At 37.4% G+C, this 20,685-nt stretch overlaps 1 protein-coding gene and 1 pseudogene across 5 annotated transcripts in view; both read left to right on the forward strand.

The window, feature by feature from the left end:
* The window catches only part of Rbpj (recombination signal binding protein for immunoglobulin kappa J region), a 216,603-nt gene extending 197,729 nt beyond the window's left edge, over window positions 1-18,874 (forward strand). For 3 of the 5 annotated variants that reach the window (XM_027938958.3, XM_071614200.1, XM_071614201.1), the window contains 7 exons: window positions 75-249; window positions 4,657-4,794; window positions 4,928-5,040; window positions 12,446-12,586; window positions 13,694-13,849; window positions 14,389-14,492; window positions 14,636-18,874. In XM_027938958.3, the coding sequence (XP_027794759.1) occupies window positions 75-249; window positions 4,657-4,794; window positions 4,928-5,040; window positions 12,446-12,586; window positions 13,694-13,849; window positions 14,389-14,492; window positions 14,636-14,951 (1,143 nt within the window). In that variant the 3' untranslated portion in view covers window positions 14,952-18,874. The remainder of the gene's footprint in view (window positions 1-74; window positions 250-4,656; window positions 4,795-4,927; window positions 5,041-12,445; window positions 12,587-13,693; window positions 13,850-14,388; window positions 14,493-14,635) is intronic. The other 2 variants (XM_071614202.1, XM_071614203.1) reach the window with 2 other exon arrangements.
* On the forward strand, window positions 8,689-12,420 carry LOC114093960 (ribosome biogenesis regulatory protein homolog; annotated as a pseudogene).
* Window positions 18,875-20,685: the final 1,811 nt, after the last annotated feature.

Raw genomic sequence — 20,685 nt, forward strand, 5'->3', positions numbered from 1 at the left:
TAGTCATGGCCTCTGTTTTAGATACATAACCAGTAAGATTTTGATGCTATTAATACTTTACTTTTCTTTCACAGAACTATTGCACAGCAAAAACATTGTATATATCTGATTCAGATAAGAGAAAACACTTCATGCTGTCTGTAAAGATGTTCTACGGCAACAGTGATGACATTGGCGTGTTTCTGAGCAAACGGATAAAAGTCATCTCCAAACCTTCCAAAAAGAAGCAATCATTGAAGAATGCTGACTGTATGTACACTTGAGTTTTCTTCTTTTTCCTGAACTTTCACCAGGAATTGATAGGACACACTTTTTTTATCCACCAGGAATTGAGAAGACACTGCTTTTTCAGTAGCCAATTTATTCTTTTTTTTGTGGGGCGGGGCGGGGGGTGCTTTACCATTTAACCACATCCCTAGCAGCCATTTTTTTTTTTTTTGGAGAAAGGGCCTCCTTAAATTGCTGAGGCAGGCTTTGAACTTGTAGTCCTCCTGCCTCAGCCTCCCAAGCCACTGGAATTACAGGTTTGTACCACTGTGCCTGGCCAATTCATTCCTTACTAGTACTTTTGGGCCTGCCTGTCATATTGGGGTGTTTTGTTGTTGTTGTTGTACCCGGTACCCGGTAGTGCCTGGTCTGATGAAGTAGTTCTGAACCAGAGATGGTTCCTTATTGCTCCCTAGACGTATTAAAGAAAATGGGACATTTTTTTTTTCTTTTCATTCTTAGTTACTAGGAAAGAGGTGATGTTTGCATGTGATGTCTTGGGCCAGTGACGCTAAATGTCCTGTAGTGTCCAAGATAGTTCTCATTCCATAAAGAACTGATAAATTAACTGGTTATGATAAAGACCCAGAATGTCAAAAATACCTCTTTAAAAAAACATTAAATGAACTTTCGAATGCCATCCTGAGAACCTAATCAAAATTTTAACATCTCTAGCAGAGATTGCTGTCTCATCAGCAAATTCCTAGACTACCAAAGATACATACTATGTATTTGAATTATACATGTCAGTACCCATGCACAATTTTTTAAAATTTAACTTCATTTTGGAAATTTTCAAATTTATATAAAAGGAAGGAAAAAGTATAATTTAATAATTCACCCAACCTCAGTAATTTTACCAATTTTATTTCATCTTCTTCATCACCACCGAAACTTCTTCTTTTTCCAGCTGCTAGAATGTTTTCATGTAAGTTTCAGACATATTGTCCTTTCAACCAAATTTTCTGCAGTAAGGACTCTTAACACATAATTTTGTTTTAAAACATCATTACACCTTACAAAGTTGACTGTAGTACTTTCAAGCCATTTACTATCCATTCTCTGTGCAGATTTATCAGTGTCTTCTCAGTGTCTTCTTTTCAGTTGTTTTTTTGTTTTGCTGTTTCATTTTACACTTGGTTTGTTCAAACCTAGATCCAAACAAAGTTCAACAAATTTTAATCTGTGATGGTTTCTTATCTTACCCTCATTTTTTCTTTCTGTGACATTTATTTGTTGAATAAACTGGGTCATTTTTCTTGTGGAATTTCCATATTCTGAATTTCGCTGATTATATTCTGTTTCTCATGTTATAAACTGGTAGTTAAACTTTTCAAATTAGTTGATGCCAGGCATGGTGGTGCACACCTATAATCTCAACAACTTGGGAAGCTAAGACAGAAGAATTTCAAGTTTGAGGCCAACCTCATCAACTTACCAAGGCCCTTAGCAACTTAGCGAGACCCTGTCTCAAAATAAAAAAATTAAAAGGGCTAGGGATGTGGCTCAATGGTAAAGCGCCCCTGGGTTCAATACCCAGGACAATAAATAAATAAATAAATAAAGTCTGGTACCATGAGTAAATAATAAATAGGCAAGCAAGCTGGTCATTTTCATCCAATCAGAAAGCAAATAATATCTGGTTATCCCTTTTTTGTCAGGTTAGATTGATTATAGTAAGTTTAGTTGTTATAGTAAGTTCATTTGTAATCGAATGGCTATCATAGCCATTATTTCATCAAGGGCTTCAAATGGTGATTTTTTTTTCCCAATTGTTTATTCCTAACCTGCATTTGTTAGTTCAAGTTTTTTCTACATAGAACTTTGCCATATCAAATATTTGCTTCAGAATGTAGTCAATAGAATAAAAGGCAGGATAAATGCTTGTTTACTAATTTGTACAGTAGTATTCTTAGAAACAGTGAGGTTTCAGTGGTTTTGTTTTGTTTGCCTGAATTTCATTTTGTTTTATTATGCACTTATGGGCTTTTATGGTGGATATATTTTATTCTACCCAGCTCTTATTAGTATCATCATTTACTTAATATTGTGGAAAATTTCAGGCACACTAATGTAGGCAGGGTTGCATAATAGGATAAAACCCCTGTGTTCTCCTCTAACTTCAATAGTAATCTTACTTCAGACCAAATCTCACTTTATTTTCAGCTGTACCCCAACCCTAGACCCACTTTCCTCTCTTCTAATTTTAGTTTGATGCAAATCCCAGACATTATGTCATCTGTAAATATCCCTGTGTGGCTGTAAAAGATGATGTTCTCCTGTAATTACAGTATCATGATTACATAAAAACAATATATAAGAGAACTATAAGAAAAAATACTTTTTTAAAGTGTCATCATATACAGTCTGTGTTCAAAGTTAAAATAGTCTCCAAAATGTCAGTTTTTCAATTTATTTGAATCAAAATTGAAATTTTCTGGATATTAAAATATATATTGTGTGGAGATGTTCTTGTGTATTCTTTAACATACACCCTGCCTTGCAGTATATTTGTTCAAAGATTTTAACCATTAATGATTTCCACATCCCGGATTTTGCTAATTTCATCCCTTTGGTATAGTTTAATGTGTTTTTGTGAATTGGTGCCCAAAACAGCTGGATAGTAGTTAAAGTGAAAGACAGGTTTTATTCAGTACTATTGCTATAGGGGGAAAAAGACCTAAGTATAGAACTGAATTCAATTTTGAAATACAACAGTCAAGTAGGGATGTACAGCCATGGAATAAAGTGAGGTGGTCAATGGGTAGAAAAATACAAAAAGCAGAGACATCAAAGGTAAGGGAATCTTTGCTAAACTGCCTTAGCAGGAGTCCTGCTAAAGGCAAGCAAAAGTGATCACATATCAAGAGTTGGGGCATGATTTAGAATTTGCTACAACTGGCTAAGCAAACCATGTATGTTAGTCAGCTTTGTGTCACTGTAACTAAAATACTCCACAAGACCAACTTTTGAGTAGAAGTTTTGGGATCATGGTTTCAGAAATTCAGTCCATTGTCAACCAACTCCATTGCTTTGGGCTCAAGATATGGCAGAATACCATGGCTGAAGGGCAGCAGGAAAGCTGCTTACCTCAGGACAGTTGGGAAACAAAGAGGAGGAAAAGAGCCAAGGGGACAGGATATCGTCTCAAAAGGCTGTTCCCAGTCACCTACCTCTTTCAACCAACACCCCACTTGCCTAGAGTTACCATTCAGAATAGCAGTCCTTTCAGATTATTAATCCATCAAGTGAATTAATTCACTGATTAAATTATGGTTCTTATAATCTAATCATTTTACTTGCATTGGCACAAGGGCTTTGGGGGACGCTGAAACACAGCAGACTCTGTAAAGTTTGTTCAGAAGAGAAATTTTACATGTGGTTAATCTTAGAATCTTGATAAGATTTAAGTTTGTTATTTTGTTGTTGCTGAAGGGCAAGACTACTTCACTGATGGTCATGTGTCTCTTGTATCAGGAGGCATATAATGTCTGGTATTCAGGCTATTTTCAGTTCAAATTACATAGTTGTATTTAACATCTTTAATTTTTGTATTTATATTGAATATTAATTTCTTGAAAGCAGAGAACATATTTCACTTTCAGAATGTTTTCCTAAGTTACATGGAAGGTAACTTTCCTAACTTGTTTTGCACATCTGAAGTAAGTAAAAATTTACTTATGGTAGGTTTCATGCAGTACAACATTTAAGGTATTTTAGAAGACAGCAGTGTTTTCTAAAATCACAACACACAGAGGCAAATGCTTTTCTATGCATATATTCTGTAGGGTAGAACACAGGCCTTTTTTCTTTCAATGATATTTTTTTCATCAGTGAATTTAGGTACACATGGTTTAAATATGTAAATGGTATTAGAATCTATTTAGTATTTTAAAATGATTTTTCCTGTAATTTTTCATTAAACATACCGTGCAGGTCTCATTTTAAAATGACTTCTATGAACATATTTTATATCATTTAGCTTAACATTATTTTTTTTTTTAAAGAGAGAGAGAGAATTTTAATATTTATTTTTTAGTTATTGGCGGACACAACATCTTTGTTTGTATGTGGTGCTGAGGATCGAACCCGGGCCACGCACATGCCAGGCGAGCGCGCTACCGCTTGAGCCACATCCCCAGCCCAGCTTAACATTATTAATAGGGGTTAACTTGACCTTTTTCAGCGTTATCTGTACTTTGTCAGATTAAAATATTTGTCATCAGAATCTGCATTCTGATTCAGATTATACTTTATATTTTTATAATATAATTTTATATATTTATTAATTTATAATAAATAGTCATAACTTGCCAAGCAGAAGTCCCTTCTTATTCTCTCACTCCCACCACCCAGTCACATAAACAGCAGTTGTTTTTTCCTTTGCAGTATGCATTGCCTCAGGAACAAAGGTGGCTTTGTTTAATCGACTTCGATCCCAGACAGTTAGTACCAGATACTTGCATGTAGAAGGAGGTAATTTCCATGCCAGTTCACAGCAGTGGGGAGCATTTTACATTCATCTCTGTGAGTATTAAAATGTGCATTGTTAAATTCTTTTGATAATGAGTTATATGGGTATATTAATTTTTGTCATTTTCCCAAGCAGATAATAAATTCTAAAAGATGATAATTTGATCTTTTTTTCTATCCTCTGTAGTGGATGATGATGAATCAGAAGGAGAAGAATTCACAGTCAGAGATGGTTACATCCATTATGGACAAACAGTCAAACTTGTATGTTCAGTTACTGGCATGGCACTCCCAAGATTGGTAAGGCCTTACTTCTGCTTTAGTGATGTGTGAAGTAAAAATTAATTCTTAAAACAGGAAAGTTCTAACATTCATATATAAAAATATACCTCAATTTTATGCTTTTCAATTTTAAAAGGTAATGTCAGTTATCCCTATTTCTTATAGTTCCTAATCATTTCTTTTTCTTTTTCTTTTCTTTTTTTGGTACCAGGGATTGAACTCAGGGGCACTCAACTACTGAACCACGTCCCCAGCCCTAGTTTGTATTTTATTTAGAGACAGGGTCTCACTGAGTTGCTAGGCACCTTGCTTTTGTGAGGCTGGCTTTGAACTCATGATCCTCCTGCCTCAGCCTCCCAAGCTGTTGGTATTACAGGTGTATGCCACCTTGCCTAGCACCCTACCTTATTTCTGAAATGGTTTAAAGACTAGCCTATTACTACAAGTGTTTTGTTTTGTTTTTTGTTTTGATACTGGGGACTGAACCCAGATGTACTTTACTACTGAGCTTCATCCCCAGCCCTTTTTTATTTTTTCACTTTGAAACAGGGTCTTGTTAAATTGCTTAGGGCCTCATTAAGTTGCTGTGTGTAATCTCAGACTTAAGATTTCTCCTGCCTCGATTTCTGAGGTCAGTGGGAGTACAGGTATGCGCCACCATGCCCAACTACAAGTGCATTCTTAATGACCTCCTGTTAGGCTCCTCCTAACAAAGTTTGTGGCAGTTTCCTTTTGGTTGTGTATCTGAATGTGTCGATAGAGGGCACTGTAAGTTACAGTATTTTTTTATTCCTTACTAATGCATATACACTGTTACTCTTTTTTTTTTGTGGCACCTGTTTTATTCTGCTATGGGATCAAAGTTTTCAAAAGCATAGAAATTCTTATTCCTTTCAAAATATAAACTTATTTTCATTGGCTTACTGTCTAACAATATAGATTTGTTAAAAATAAATAAAATTTGGTATTTCTTTGGGGGGAAAAGCATAAGAATTGGGGCTTTTTGTTTGCTAGAGCATCTTGAAACTATAAAATTATTTTTCTTAGTAAAATGAAAACAAAAGTCCCTTTCAACTCTCTTCCTTTTCTCAAAGAATATGATTCAGTTATACTAAGGTGACAGGGAATTTATAGGTAAGTTTGTACCAGATCAGATTGAGGGTGTTGGGCAAGTGGAAGAATATTCAGTAATACTGTTCTTTATCGTGCTTTATATTTCATTGGCTTCTGTTTTCTGGGGCTTGATTTCAGCAGAAGCAGATGGGTCTGCAGATCTCTGAATAAATGCATCATTTATTTATCTATTTTTTGTTTTATTTTTCTATTTCATGGCTATACAAGAGGACTTATTTCCCATTCGATATAATAAGCTAAAATATTAGCTTAATACAGATTAATTGAATTATAATACAGTTAATCTATAAAGCATTGAAGTTGCAACAAATTATAACAAAAATTGTAAAGGTAGGGAAGAACAGGTGTAAAAAATGAAAAGAAAGAAGCAAACAAAAAAAAGTCAGCTCTTTTCTTCTAGTTTATTGGGTGTTACCCTATTCCAGAGATGACGTTCATTTGCTTATACTAGAGGAGCTCAAGTTCAGAGGCTTATACCTCTGATCTGTAACAGCTTACATGTGGACCATCTAGAAGACAGACCCAAATCTTAAGTGTTTTCACTTAAAGTTTCATGCAAAGTAGAAGCAGTCTTCCTTGCTTGAAAATCATCATTAATTGAATTTTTATATTCAAAGTTATAATAAAAAATTAAGGGATTTATTAGAAAAAAGTTGCAGCACCATCATTAACATACTGATACATGCCCTTCTAGAAATTCTATAATTGAGAAATTCTGACTGCTTTCCTCAGAATCATAGGTAGGGGTTAGTTAGTACACTACTTCCTATACCTCTTGATATGCAGTTTGATCTCTACTGATGTGCAGTTTTCAACAGGTACAAACATTCTTTAGCTCTTATATGCTCTTAAAAAAATTATCCTCAGCAGATGTGGGGTTGCATGCCTGTAATCCCAGTGATTCAGAACATCAAAGCAGGACTATCACAAGTTAGAGGCCAGCCTCAGCAAATTAGTGAGACCCTGTCTCGACAAATAAAACAAATAAAAAGAACAGGGGATGTAGCTCACTGGTATAGCTTCCCTGGGGATTCAAACCCCAGTACCTTCCCCAAAAGAGAAGAAAGTTGTTAATCCTACCTTATTATCTGAAAGGTTTTTTTAAATATTTATTTATAAAGGTACTGGACACAGTACCTTTGTTTTATTTATTTATTTTTATATGGTGCTGAGGATTGAACCCTTGCACATGCAAGGCGAGTGCTCTGCCATTGAGCCACAACCCCAGCCCTGAAAGTTGTTCTTGATACTTCCTAAAATGTTAGCCTCATTGGAGAGCTTTGCTTGGAAACACTGTTCTTCCCTGACCAAATTTTGGTGGAATAAGTGTCCTAGTGAAAATCCTGGTGTTTTAGAGTGCTCTCAAAACAGATTGTGTATCCAGGTCAAGTCAACTAACTAGAAACTAACTATTAACCCCTTAATTGTACAAACTCATCAGTATGTCAGATACTCCGGGGGTAGGAGCATCTAAGATTTGTTCTATTCCTTAGGTGTTGATGTGTTGAAGTCACACTAGTAGTATTTGCTCTTTGTGCCGTTTAGAATGCACATCACTCCATTTGGATGAGCAGCCCAATAACATAGAACCAGCCAGTGTTTACTAGGCAGGTACAGTGTTAGGAAAATGAATAAAATAAGCCTCTGTTCTGAGGGCTGTATTCTCTTAGTCTCTGAAATATAGTGATTGCACCAACAAAATGTACCAAACCAGCTTGCTTAGAGGAAAAGGCCTGTTACTCAAGCAGCCCCCAAAGTATAATGAATGTACAATTCACCACACACATATCTGAGTTGTAATAAGTTTGTACTCCCTTTTTTCTCAAAATTTCTTTCTCTTAATAGTTAAAAACATTATCAGGGTAAAATTTTAATGCCATTTTGGCTTCTTTATTGGTGAGAACAAAGTCATTCATCAGTGTCTAGGTCTGAAGTACTGTTGAGGGAAATGAAAACATACCAAGTGTGGTCAGTGTGGGTACTATTACTAGCCAGTATTGAAATAACAGGCACACAGATTCCAGTTGTAGAATTAACTGGTTAAGATGTTAAGTAATTCCAAGACTTCTGGGAAGCTTGAGATTTACATCATTTTTAAAATCAGTTATTTCTCTAAAATCCAGACCTCATTAAATTTAAATGTAGCCCTTGAACATTGAATTAAAACATTGCTTGAGTTAATTAGTCTCCGACTATCTTAGAAGCTATAATCACTGAAAATGTAGTCACTCTTTTAACTTAAAAATTACTTTTGGTAGGATGACAAATATTTTGACTAAAAATAATGCAGAGCTAAAAATGTGTAAACACGAGGAACCCAAACTAAAGATTAGAGCTGTCTACAGTTGTGGCTTAGCTGAAGTAGGATGATCTCTGAATGTCAGTGAGGCATGAATGAAGTAGTGAAATCAGTAACATTGCACAATATTAGTAGCAGCTCTGTGAGCACCACATTGATTAGTTCAGTCCTCACAGTTGTTGGGGGTAGTTGCTATAAGGACACAGAGCATTACATGGTAGGTGCATATGCGCATGCATTTTCCACACAGTCCTGAGCACCTTCTGAAGTGTGCCTGGCACTGCCGAGAGGCTGGAAATAACAGCAGCAAACAGAACAATTCCTCTCCTTGTGGAGCTTACATTCTGGTAGGAAGCTAGACAGAAAATATCTTTAAAGATTTATGTAGTGATAAAAAGGCCAATTAAAATGAGATAAAGAGGAGAAGTGACTTTAGCTATTAACCTCAGAGCTAGGGGACGGACCTGGAGCCAGAAGTGGAGGCGCTGCTGGCAAAGGCGGAGCAGGAAGAGGCAGAGAAGCTGCAATGCACCATAGTGCACAAGGATATCTGGAGCTGGAATTTGACCTGGGTAACCTGCTGGCTTTCAACTGGAACACACACACACACACACACACACACACACCCGCCCAGTGCTGCGGCAGGTGGGACCCACGCCAGAAGCCAAGCTGTGGGCCTTGGCACAGGACAATACGCAACTGCTCATCAACCAGCTGTGGCAGCTGCCCACAGAGCATGTGGAAGAGGTGCTGGTGGCCTGGCTACTGGAGCCTACCATGTGCCTGCTGCGTGAGAAGCCGAACGCTGGCAGCAGTTCACGCACCTTAAGGGCATCCATCCTGAGAAGAAAAACTATCTGGTGTGGGACTAGGTGAGCGGCTAGTGGCAGCAGCCGCGCTGGGGCTACAAGCGCACCCGGGATGACACCAAGGAATGGCTGATCGAGGTTCCCAGTGGCGCCAACCCCCTAGAAGACCAGTTCGCCAAGCGGATTCAGGCCAAGAAGGAATGCGTGGCCAAGAACAAGCTGAACTGGCTGCATAATCTGGCCGGTGCGCACAAGATGCAGCTCCCCAGCGCGGCTGGTATGCACTCTACCAGACACCAGAGTAAGGAGGAGCTGGGCCGCGCTATGCAGGTGGCCAAGATCTCCACCACCTCTGTGGGGCGCTCGCCTCCCCAAGGAGTTGGCTTCCCGGGGTTCAGGCAAGAAGAGGAAGTTTCAGCCCCTTTTTGGGGACTTCAGAGCCGAGAGAAAGAACCAGTTGGAGCTACTTCGAGTCATGAGTAGCAAAAAGCCTCAACTGGATGTAATGAGAGCCAGCAGCAAGCAGATGAGAGAAGAGGACCAGGAGGAGGCTGCCAAAAGGAGAAAAATGAGCCAGAAGGGCAAGAGGAAAGGGAACCTGCAAGGTCTTGGAGGCAAGAGTAAAGGCTCCCGCCCAGCCAGAAAGGGAAGAGGAAAGGAAGTTTGGGAGGCAAAATGCATGCCGGGCCACCTGGCGTGGGTGGCAAGAGAAAAGGAGGACAGCACCAAGGAGGAAGGAGGAAGAAGTAACGCTTCATTCACCCTTGGACCTGTTCTGTAAAGAAAGAATTGTATGCTAAATGTTAAGTTTTTGATACTGTTGCAGGGCAGGACCACTGTCTTCCTTGAGTTTGAGGTTGAAAGGACAAAATTGTCCTCCCCTCAAGAAAGTATGTAAGTGTTCTACTGTACAGATTAAAGCCTTTCCCACAAATGAGACTTTAGCTAGTGATGAAGGGTATATTTGAGGACACAAGGATTAGAAAAATAATTTGGCCATTTTACCTTTGGGTTATGGGGTGAAGGAGAGTTGGTGACATTTCAGAGACTTATGGTAGATTAATGTATATATTTCAGTATTTTTTATTTTTGTAATAAGTTTTATGCTTATCAGATCTAGGAGGGGAGAGGAAAGATGACATTTTCCTAAGTCGATTTAAAGAAACTGTGAGGCTGGGGCTGTAGCTCAGTGGTAGAGCGCTCACCTAGCACACATGAGGCACTGGGTTCAATCCCCAGGACCACATAAAAATAAGAAGAAAAAATAAATAAAACTGTTGTGAAGGTAATTTTTTAAAAAGTGAGATAAAGAGGTGGAGGATTGGACAGGGCTTAGAGAGTTCATGGAAGTCTTTCTAAAGTGACAGTGTTTGATGAGAGACCAGAATGGAGTCAAGGAACTGGTGAGGAGCACTTTAGCCTGACAGATTGAGTCCAGCAGAAATTAAGACAGGAATGTGTGAGGACCAGTGTAGCCAGAGCAAAGAGAGGCAGGTGCAAGGGCAGGAAATGAAGCTGCAAAGTTAGCTTGGGAAGATCTTTAGGGTCCCTCTCTGTCTAAGGTAAAGGGCAATATCTTACTTTCTTATGATAGAAGGCCACTGGAGGGTTTTTAAACAGGATGATGGCCTATCTATGTCCAGAAGGATAGTTCTGATTACTGTGTGGAGAAAGCAATAAGGATGTGGCAGTTGAAGTCATTTATTGAATTGTTGAGTTGAGAAAGGATCAGTTTAAGAAAGTCAAAATCCTGCTTTTGCTATGTTAAACTTTAGTTGCATATATTGGACATCATAAGATAGAAATGTTGAATAGGTGATCTTGGACTTCTGGCCTCAAGAACTGTGAGAGAATATATTTCCTTTGTTTAAAAAACAGTATATTGATTAGGTAGTTAAATATAAAAGTTAATGCAGGAGAGAGAATAGGCCTAGAGATCTAGAGGTGAGAGAAGTCAAACTCTACATTGAATAGAGTATAGATTATTAAAGAAGAAGTCAGGACTCAGCACTGCACACCCTACAAGTTGGTGAGAGCCCTTTTGGCTCCCAGAGGAGAATGTCTCTGCCATATGCCTCCAAGAAAGTGAAGTAAGACAATGAAGGAGAAATGCCATGAGGTCATCTGTCTGGAAATCCTCAGTGGCCTTCATGAGCAGTTGTAATGAAATCTTTGGGACAAGACCGGAGAGATTACAAGAGATGGGACAGTGGAGAAGAGGCCTTTGCTCTCAAGGGAAAAGAGAAACAACAGAGTTAGTAAGATGGAGGGACAGGGATATGCACTCCAGAGAGGGATTTTTTTTACTCTTGATTTTAAGATGAGAAATAGTTTATAGCTGTTGGGATTGACCAATAAAAAGGAGAAAGGAAATTAAAAGCAGTTTTACTACCCTCATCTTCATTTATTTAATGATTTCCTTCTATGTGTTAAGTGTCATTAAGGTCTGTTAGTATCAGCTAACCATATGTGTTTTGTGGACTATTTGGGTTATAAGATTATAGAGTACTGTAGGAAAAGATAAGATAGCCAACTCTGGGATCATGTTCTGGTCCTTTAGCTACCAATCTGAGAATTTTGAGCAGTTTACCTTACCTCTCTGAGCCCATTTTTTGCAAAAACTATTTTAGTTTACTTTCTATTAAGTATTTAAACAATTGGGTAATGGATATAAAATGTCTGCACTGACTAGCACGCCCACAGTGGCCATCTAGGGATTTTCTCCTTCATCATTGTAATATTTGTATATTATTGGGAATATCATCAGAACTAGCTGGTCCACAGACCAGAAGCATTAACATCACCTGGGAATTTGTTAGAAATGTCGAGTATCAGGCCCCACATGAGCCATGCCTCATTAGAACCTGTATTTTTCACAAGAACATGGGATGATTTATATGTGTATTAATGTTTATCTAGAAAACAAGTGGTCTGCTCTTTTTTTTTTTTTTTTTTTTTTAGATTTTCATGAAGAGAGTAACAATTTCACATTCTGACACGCCCGCCATCTTAAAGGATTATTTTTTTATTCCTAGCCTTATGTTTTTCTGTGTAGATAAGGTCATTTAACTGTGATATATTATTTTATAGCATAAATGTTCTGTGTATTCTTGACACTCTACAAAATGATAACTCTTTTCATGTGTGGATGACCTTTTATTTTTTCATTGTTGAAATATAGATAATTAGGAAAGTTGATAAACAGACAGCATTACTGGATGCAGATGATCCTGTGTCACAACTCCATAAATGTGCATTTTACCTGAAGGATACAGAAAGAATGTACTTGTGCCTTTCTCAAGAAAGAATAATCCAGTTTCAGGTATGTCTTAAAATTACTGCTGAAATCTAAAATATGCAAGTAGGGCTGGGGGTGTAACTCAGTAATACCTAAGGGCGCTGGGTTAGATCCCCAGCACAATAAATAAATGAAATGTATAAATGGATTAGCAGTTTACAGAAACATGAAATTCTAATTTGTTTTTAATTGTATCCAAATACATGAAACTGTATTCAGATATTTATCTCAGATCCAAGGGTCCCTAGACATGCCTGTGATTCTACCTCAGGGAGAAACTTGAAACTGTAAAATGTTTCAGGGGCTTTAGGGGAACAGAGAGCCCCCTTGTAATATCTAGAAATAGATTTCCATGTGTTTAGAGAATGTTCTGAAATCATGTACACACATTGTAAAGGGAAAACATTTTTCTGAAAGAGGGTTCAAATTTTCATCAGATTTACATTGGGATCTCCCAAGATAGTAATGACGACATGATTCAAAAGCTAATTTTTAGCTGCATCACACTCAGGTTTCACAAGAACATTATGAGAAGGGCATGTGATTTAATAGTACGGTTACAGTTTCATGTAAACTCCTTTGTAAATTCCCATTCCAGAGAGATGGTCACACACACTAATGAGTGACCTGGGTCCCCTGTCTCGGTGTATATGGCAGGAGTAGGAGGTCGCCAGTCCTGATCTTGGTTTCTTCTGCTGAAAATGCATTAGCTTCTAGCTATCCTCTAAACATAAGGGGCTCCCATGGTGTCTGTGTCTTAGAGGGCCCTTAAGAATTTTAAGCATCTATTTTGCATCTCAGAAACTGATCTTGTATTAATGAAATTGTACCAGTAATGTGTACTATTAAGGGATGTACTGAAACGTATTATTAGTTATTTAATATATCACTGAAATATTTTATAACAAAATGGCTGTTTGGTTTTCATATTAATATTCTGTTGAACATATAATATAAATATGAATATGAATATGTGAATATATTAAATATGCTGACAAAGCAATATACTTGAGTTCTCCTTGTTTAATGACACTCTGTAAAAACTATAAACACTCTGCAAATGTTGTTGGAAGTTTTTAATATGCCGTATTATATATAAAACTCAGTTTCTGAACATTCTTTCTCCATAAGGCCACTCCATGCCCGAAAGAACCAAATAAAGAAATGATAAATGATGGAGCTTCCTGGACAATCATTAGCACAGATAAGGCAGAGTATACATTTTATGAGGGAATGGGCCCTGTCCTTGCCCCAGTCACCCCTGTGCCTGTCGTAGAAAGTCTTCAGGTGAGACCACTTAGTCACAACGTAACTTAACTTTTTGCAGCTATTTTCAGCTATAGCTTGGCATCGTTTATTTCACAGTAATTCTGATTTTTTTTTTTTTTTAATTTTGCAATCTGGGGATTTTGTTACACATTATTTGTTGCAATAAAAGTGAAAATAAGGTCAGGCATGGTGGCATATGCCTGAAATCCCAGCCACTTGAGAAACTGAGGCAGGAGGAACACGAAGTTTGAGGCTGGCCTCAGCAACCTAGCAAGAACCTGTTTCAAAAAATAAAAGGGGCTGGAGATGTAGCTTGATGGAAAAGTGCCCCTGGGTTCAATCCCCATTATCAAAAAAAAAAAAAAGAGAAAGGAAGAAAAGAAAAATAGGAGCAACATGCATGCAAAGAAATTTAAATCAACTTATATGTTATCTTGAGATATTTTTAGCTAGCTTTATGATCAAGCCTTTTAAAATAAACATTTTATAGATGTTGAAAGATAAATGAGAACCTAATTTGTATACTTTAATTAAAAATGATTTTCTGTAAATTGCAGTTGAATGGCGGCGGGGACGTAGCAATGCTTGAACTCACAGGACAGAATTTCACTCCAAATTTACGAGTGTGGTTTGGGGATGTAGAAGCTGAAACTATGTACAGGTACATCATCAGAGGTTGTCAGGGGTGGGATACATGAGTTATTTTCTGACATCCATTGTACTTTATTAAACAACGTTGTTTCATTTCTAAAATGTTTTACTGCTATTAAAAGTGCTTTTAAGTGATTTATTTTTCCTTCTCAGATGTGGAGAGAGCATGCTCTGTGTTGTTCCAGACATTTCTGCATTCCGAGAAGGTTGGAGATGGGTCCGGCAGCCAGTTCAGGTTCCAGTAACTTTGGTTCGTAATGATGGAATCATTTATTCCACCAGCCTTACCTTTACCTACACACCGGAACCAGGGCCACGGCCACACTGCAGTGCAGCTGGAGCAATCCTTCGAGCCAATTCAAGCCAAGTGCCCCCGAACGAATCAAACACAAACAGCGAGGGGAGTTACACAAATGCCAGCACAAATTCAACCAGTGTCACATCATCTACAGCAACAGTGGTGTCCTAACTACCGTCTTTTTGCTAGGACTTAAACTGACTTGAGTGTGGCAAAAAGTTGACAAAAAAAAAAAAAAAAAAGGAAAGAAAAAAATGAACAATCTTTTGTGGTTTCTTGGGAAAACTTCATACCAGGTGATACCATTAAAAAACCCATTACCTGCAAGTGCTGAGTTGAAATGCAGAAGCCACAGTAAAACAGAAAAACATCAGTATGTACAGACTGTTGGAAATCAAGTTTTTCAGCTGTTTTTTGTTGTTCTTGTTGCTGTTGTTTGGTTGGTTGGTTTTGTTTGGTTTTGTTTAAATGGGCAAGAAATAGATAATGTGGCTGGAATAAACATTAAGCAAACTAGAAGGCACAAATCTAACATAGTTTTTATGGACCAAGGAACTTGTATAAGCTTTAGTAAAAGGTACATTTTCACCATACCTTTTTTTATATCACAGTATATAGTATACCTTGTTACCAAATAGGTTGTTTTCCCCACCCCCTTTGAGCTTTTGCTCTAAAGTACATTCAGGTTCCAAGCCTGACCACTTGTTTAATTAACACACTCTTCCAGGTTCTTTTGGTCTAAGGCTGGAACTTTTTTTTTTTTTTAAGCTGAAATCTTATGACTTTTCATGAGGTGGAAATGTTTTGATTTCAGCAAGTCAAATCTTGTAAAGGCCTGCATTTTTTTTTTTTTTTTAAGATTATATGAAGTCTGTGCAAAAGCTTTAAAGAAAATGCCTCCGCCTTGCCTGCAATACATGCAATGTATGTTAACTTAGTCTCTATTCTCAGACACTGTTGGTAGTTATTTCTGTATTTTCCTTTTTTTAAAAAAAAAATGTATTTATAGTGGTAATCCAAGAGGTTCTAACATTTACATGGAATTCAGTGTGGCCATTTAGTCATTACTGAGTTAATGGCGCAGAACATGTTGGTATTTGAAGTGTTTTCTCCCCCTTTCCCGTACATCCACACATCTGTGTTCCAGGGTTTGTTCAGGTTACCCCCTCCTAATCTTGTACATAACTTGTATTATGTGTAAGTTAAACGTTTTATTTTGAACTCAGAATGTTCCCAGTGATTTAATTCAGCAGGGTGTTTGCTACCTTGTTGGCAAATGACAAAAAAATATCATGAGAAGTATTTACTACCAAGTGGTAGATGGTGCCCTATGGTAGAATGAGGAAAATCTCAGCAAATGTTTTATTATTACCTTTTTTTTTTTTTTTTTTGGTAGCCTAGGCAAGAACATCATTGTAATCTTAAAACATAAGATGCTTTTATTAGATGATCAACTAAAATAGCTGGAAGACATACCTTAGAAACAGATAGTTGTAAGTTTATGAAAATGCAAATGTAACTTATGTTTTCCTTTTTTCTGTCTGCCTTTTTCTGTTTTCTCTTACTCCATACCGAGTGTCTCCACAAATGTCTCTTACTCAGAAAACATTTCTTTTCCTTTCAGTTAAGATTTGCTTGCATTCAGGGCTGTGTCAGCCTTGCATGCTAACCTTGCCAGTTTATATTGCTTCCATTCCTGCATCTTGGTTTGCCTTTGTTCCATTTCTTTGGAATTACAGCAGACTCATCGGGTTACATTTAGTAGAGGAACCACATGTATAATGTCCTGGGACACCGTCTAGTTATACAATCATCCTTCTTAGAGTAAAAACTACCTCTAGATTGTGGTAAGCTTTTACTGTCCCGTAAAACAGGAGCCACAAGTACCTTATGAATGCAAAACTGTAACTTCCTACAGCATTTCCAGTGTCTTTCTGGTGTCCTGGGCTATTTTCAAAGTTTCCATTAATAGACTTTAAAAAAAATCATTTCTTAGCATTTTCTTTCTGCTTTGTTTTCTTCATCACTCCTTTGCTTCAACTATGCCACTGTAAATAATATTTCCGACATCTTTAAATTGCCTTTTCCTCAATTTTCAAGGGGAAAGTCATTTGTAAAACATGTGAGGTGGTTAAATCAAAGTTACTGCGGTTTTCTCTTACTGCAAGCCTTCTTAATCACCCCAGGCTGCATGATTTTATATATAGCCTTTCTTCAGATCTGCTCAACTCACTCACTCACTCCTGAGCGAATCCTGCCTCACACTGTCTGTCTGTTTCAGTGATGAATGGCAGAACTCATTGTGGCCTTATCTTTCTTTGTTGTAACTGCTCACTAGCTTTTTCTTGCAGAGTTGCTTGTTTCTGGGTAGAGTTTATTCTCTCTGTCTAGTCACAGACGTGGTCATTATACAGTGCTTTTGTTCAGAGTGGGAAGTGTTTTCAGTGCTGCTTTACTTTTAGTGGGCCACAAGTTTCTTCCACTTTCTAAATTTGGTTTCTAGTTAAGAAATCAAACTAAATTAACCAATAACAAATGAGATGGTTTTTGAAGAACAAACTATCCCTTACCCAGCTTTGCAGCTCAAAATAATTTTCCAAGTTCATGGCTTTACTAAAATGAACTTATGCTTATTTTAATGTTTATCTCTTATTGCTGTTCTTTTGTGTCTTAATAAGATAATGAAAATATTAGACTGAAAACCCTTTCACTGTTTTTTTAAAGTCCAAGAATGTACTTATTATTGGCATTCCCCCCCATTTTATGCCATTTCATACCACAGACTAAGGAGTAAAACGATACATCTGTTATAGCTTGTTGTTCATCAGTATCTTTTGTCAGCTGCTTTTTAAAATCCTTCTCGTGGATTGGTGAATCATTTTCAGTACACAGTTTATGTCAGCCCTGTCCTCCAGTTACAGTACAATATGTCCCTTCCCTAATGGTGGCATTGTTAAGAGATGCTGGTCATTTACCCTCATAAAGACTCTCCTCTAGTGGTGGCTTCAGTTAGAGTGTAGTGTTTTGATGTTTTTGAATGTTTGGTTTAGAAATGAATCTTATGCTCCTGTTTTTCTATGCAGTTTCTCAAAATCTGCATAGAAACTGAGTCTGTGACCCCGCACATTTTTATTAGTTGCATCAAATTTATCACATAGATTCGGAAGGCAAGCTAATGACTTTAAATGTAAAATGCCCTTTATATTTTTGAATGAATTCAGAATCAAACACTAGTACAATATTTAACTTGCTGCTGACTTTTCTGAAACCATGGCAACTAACTACACCTCACATAGAATTAATTAGTGAAATATTTGTCACTCTTACAACATAGACTTACTGGCCATCGTAACTGGTTAGGTTTTTTGCTCTTATTTTTAATGAAACCGGTACCATCTGTGTGCTCGCAGAAAATTCCCAGTGCCATTTTTGGGAACTAACCTAACTAGTCATGTAAGCCAGAAAATCCATTGGGGCGGGGGTGCTTTTTGAAACAATGCTATTCAATTATTAACCAAGTTAACTTTGATTTCAAAAGCAGCTGTGTTTCTGATGAGTACTGAACAAATGTGTGTAATTTTCTGTGCCAGACTTTTGACTTTGTTTTCAAGCACTGTAATATGGGATGGATGGTTAGAAACAATAATATATTAGGGTTTCTATTTAACCCTTTCAGGACTGAACTGTATTTCCTTTATTAATTTTTCCCTGTGTCGTGGTAAATGTTTGCCAGCATTCAATACTGTGTTGGTCCAGATGTAGGTTTATACGCTCATTTTTAGCTTATTTCTTGTACCTTGCAGCATGCTCTACACATTCAGTCCTTAAGGGGTTTATTTTACAAACTGTGCGCCTGTAAGGTTTATTAGCAATAAGATAGAAAATTGAGCAAGTTTATACCATAATTTTGTAGAAAAAAAGAATCTGCTCAGTTCCATATTTCATCCATGAAAAACCTGCAATACGGGCAGTTTCAAGGAATAAATAAAAAGGAAATGTAAACCATTGTAAAAGTCTTCTGTTGGATGTGCCTGATGCATGTATTATCGTCTTTGATTTCAGAAAACTTCATAAAGATAAAGTTAAATTCTCTATTAGTTTGTGTATTTACAATCTTACCTTGTCCTCTACATCACATCAAAGTGATAATTGTGCCAAATCAATTCCTTTTTCAATGATTTTAACTAGTACTTTAAAGAAAGGTGATTTTTATGGAGAAACAAGATGTACCTCCCATTCAGGATCATTTAAAAGCTAATATCAGTGAACTTGAAGCATCACAAGTAGCAATAACTTGCTTTTCCAGCATGGGGTTATCATTTGGTCTGGTATTCCAAAGAACACTCAGTGGTTTGTGCCTTTGCAGGTGGGACTCCAGGAAGTAGCGACAAAGTATTCTTGGTTTAACATGGAGACAGAAATTTGAAGAAAGAAATTTTATAATGTTTAAGTCATAACAAGTTCAGTTCTTATCTCCCTTCCCAAAGAAACACTGTAAGGAGTTTTGTTAAACACATCTTGCTTTTAAAATAATGACTTGAATAATAATTTACTTTGAACTTGAGTTGTGAGGCCTCTAAAAGTTGCTACTGACAGTGTGGGTCATTTGGTTTATAATTAATAACAATATTGTGATTCTTGCTTTAAATAGTATATGATCACTTTTTGAGCAGTCTTTTCAAAGTTATATTAAATATATTGTCTGTCGTTGAACCACTAATATGGTCACTGGCTTGGAGGATGCAGGAGGCAAGGTTTCTATATCTAGTAAAGTGAATGCTCACAGAAGGAAGTCTCCCCTTTTTTTAAAAAAAAAAAAAAAAAAGTACACTAAAAAGTAACCATAAAAGAATTAGTACTAGGAAACAGCCAAAGGAGAGATGAAATTTGCATGTTATAAACAAATGAGGAGTTCAGACTCAGGCCAGGGCTAGAACCTGAAGCACAAGGCCCAGATAGTGGGAAGACCCAAGACCTGTCCAGATCTTAAGATGACATTAAGGATAAGGTCGCCTGTTTTCTTATATGAGTGTTAAATAAAGAGTTCAGAGCTGTAATCCTTGTGTATGTGGAAGTCATGACTACTTTTTGGTTTTATTGAAAGTAGAGGTAAGTAGTCTCTGGTGTAGAGAAATAAGGGTTTAATGGCAAGAAACATTCATACTAAATTCAAATAGGTTATTTATAAGTGTTGGGTTTGCAGAAGATTTTGATCTGGAAGGTGGACCTCTAACATGGTACAGTGCGAGCATCTGCTGTAAAGTTAATCACTCGAGCTTCTGCTGGCATGTGAGCGCAGTTCCTGCTCTCCACCTCCTCTGCTCCACTGCCCTCATTATGTTCAGGCCAGTGTGCAGGTCACTTGTTTCTCGCTCCTTTGCCTATTGGATCCTTTCTGCTGGTGCTGGACAGAGAAGAGTTGCTACTATCTACTTAGTCCAAGTGCCAATGTAGAAACAGCCCACCTGCGTCATATAAGAGAGTTAAGACATGGCTCATTCATTCCTGCAGGGGCCGTGGGAGCTGGCTGATGGCTTTTCTGTTTCCCTAGAACTTCTCTGTGCAAGGCTGCCCTCCTCTGTGTTGTTCTCCTTAATCTTTTCCAACTTAAGTTCAGATACTTATATCACATAATAAAAAGTTCTAGGAGGAAAGAATAATTGTGACTTTGAAGACTGTTGATCAGTGTTATCACTGATGTCAGGCTTTTGTTACTGGTAATCCTAGCAAGCAGAGCTCTTAGGAGCTAGGAATATACTAGTGTCTAATAAATTTCTAAGGTGCAAATTGTGGTCTTTAGTAAGAACTTCAGCTGCAGGATAGTGGAATGTGCAGCTGTTCACCTGGAAGCACAGATATCCATGCCTAACATTAATCTAGTGCAGACGACGAGAACTGGTTAGGA

The sequence above is a fragment of the Marmota flaviventris genome, chromosome 7, assembly GCF_047511675.1.
Source record: "Marmota flaviventris isolate mMarFla1 chromosome 7, mMarFla1.hap1, whole genome shotgun sequence".
In the NCBI taxonomy this organism is placed as follows: Eukaryota; Metazoa; Chordata; class Mammalia; order Rodentia; family Sciuridae; genus Marmota; species Marmota flaviventris.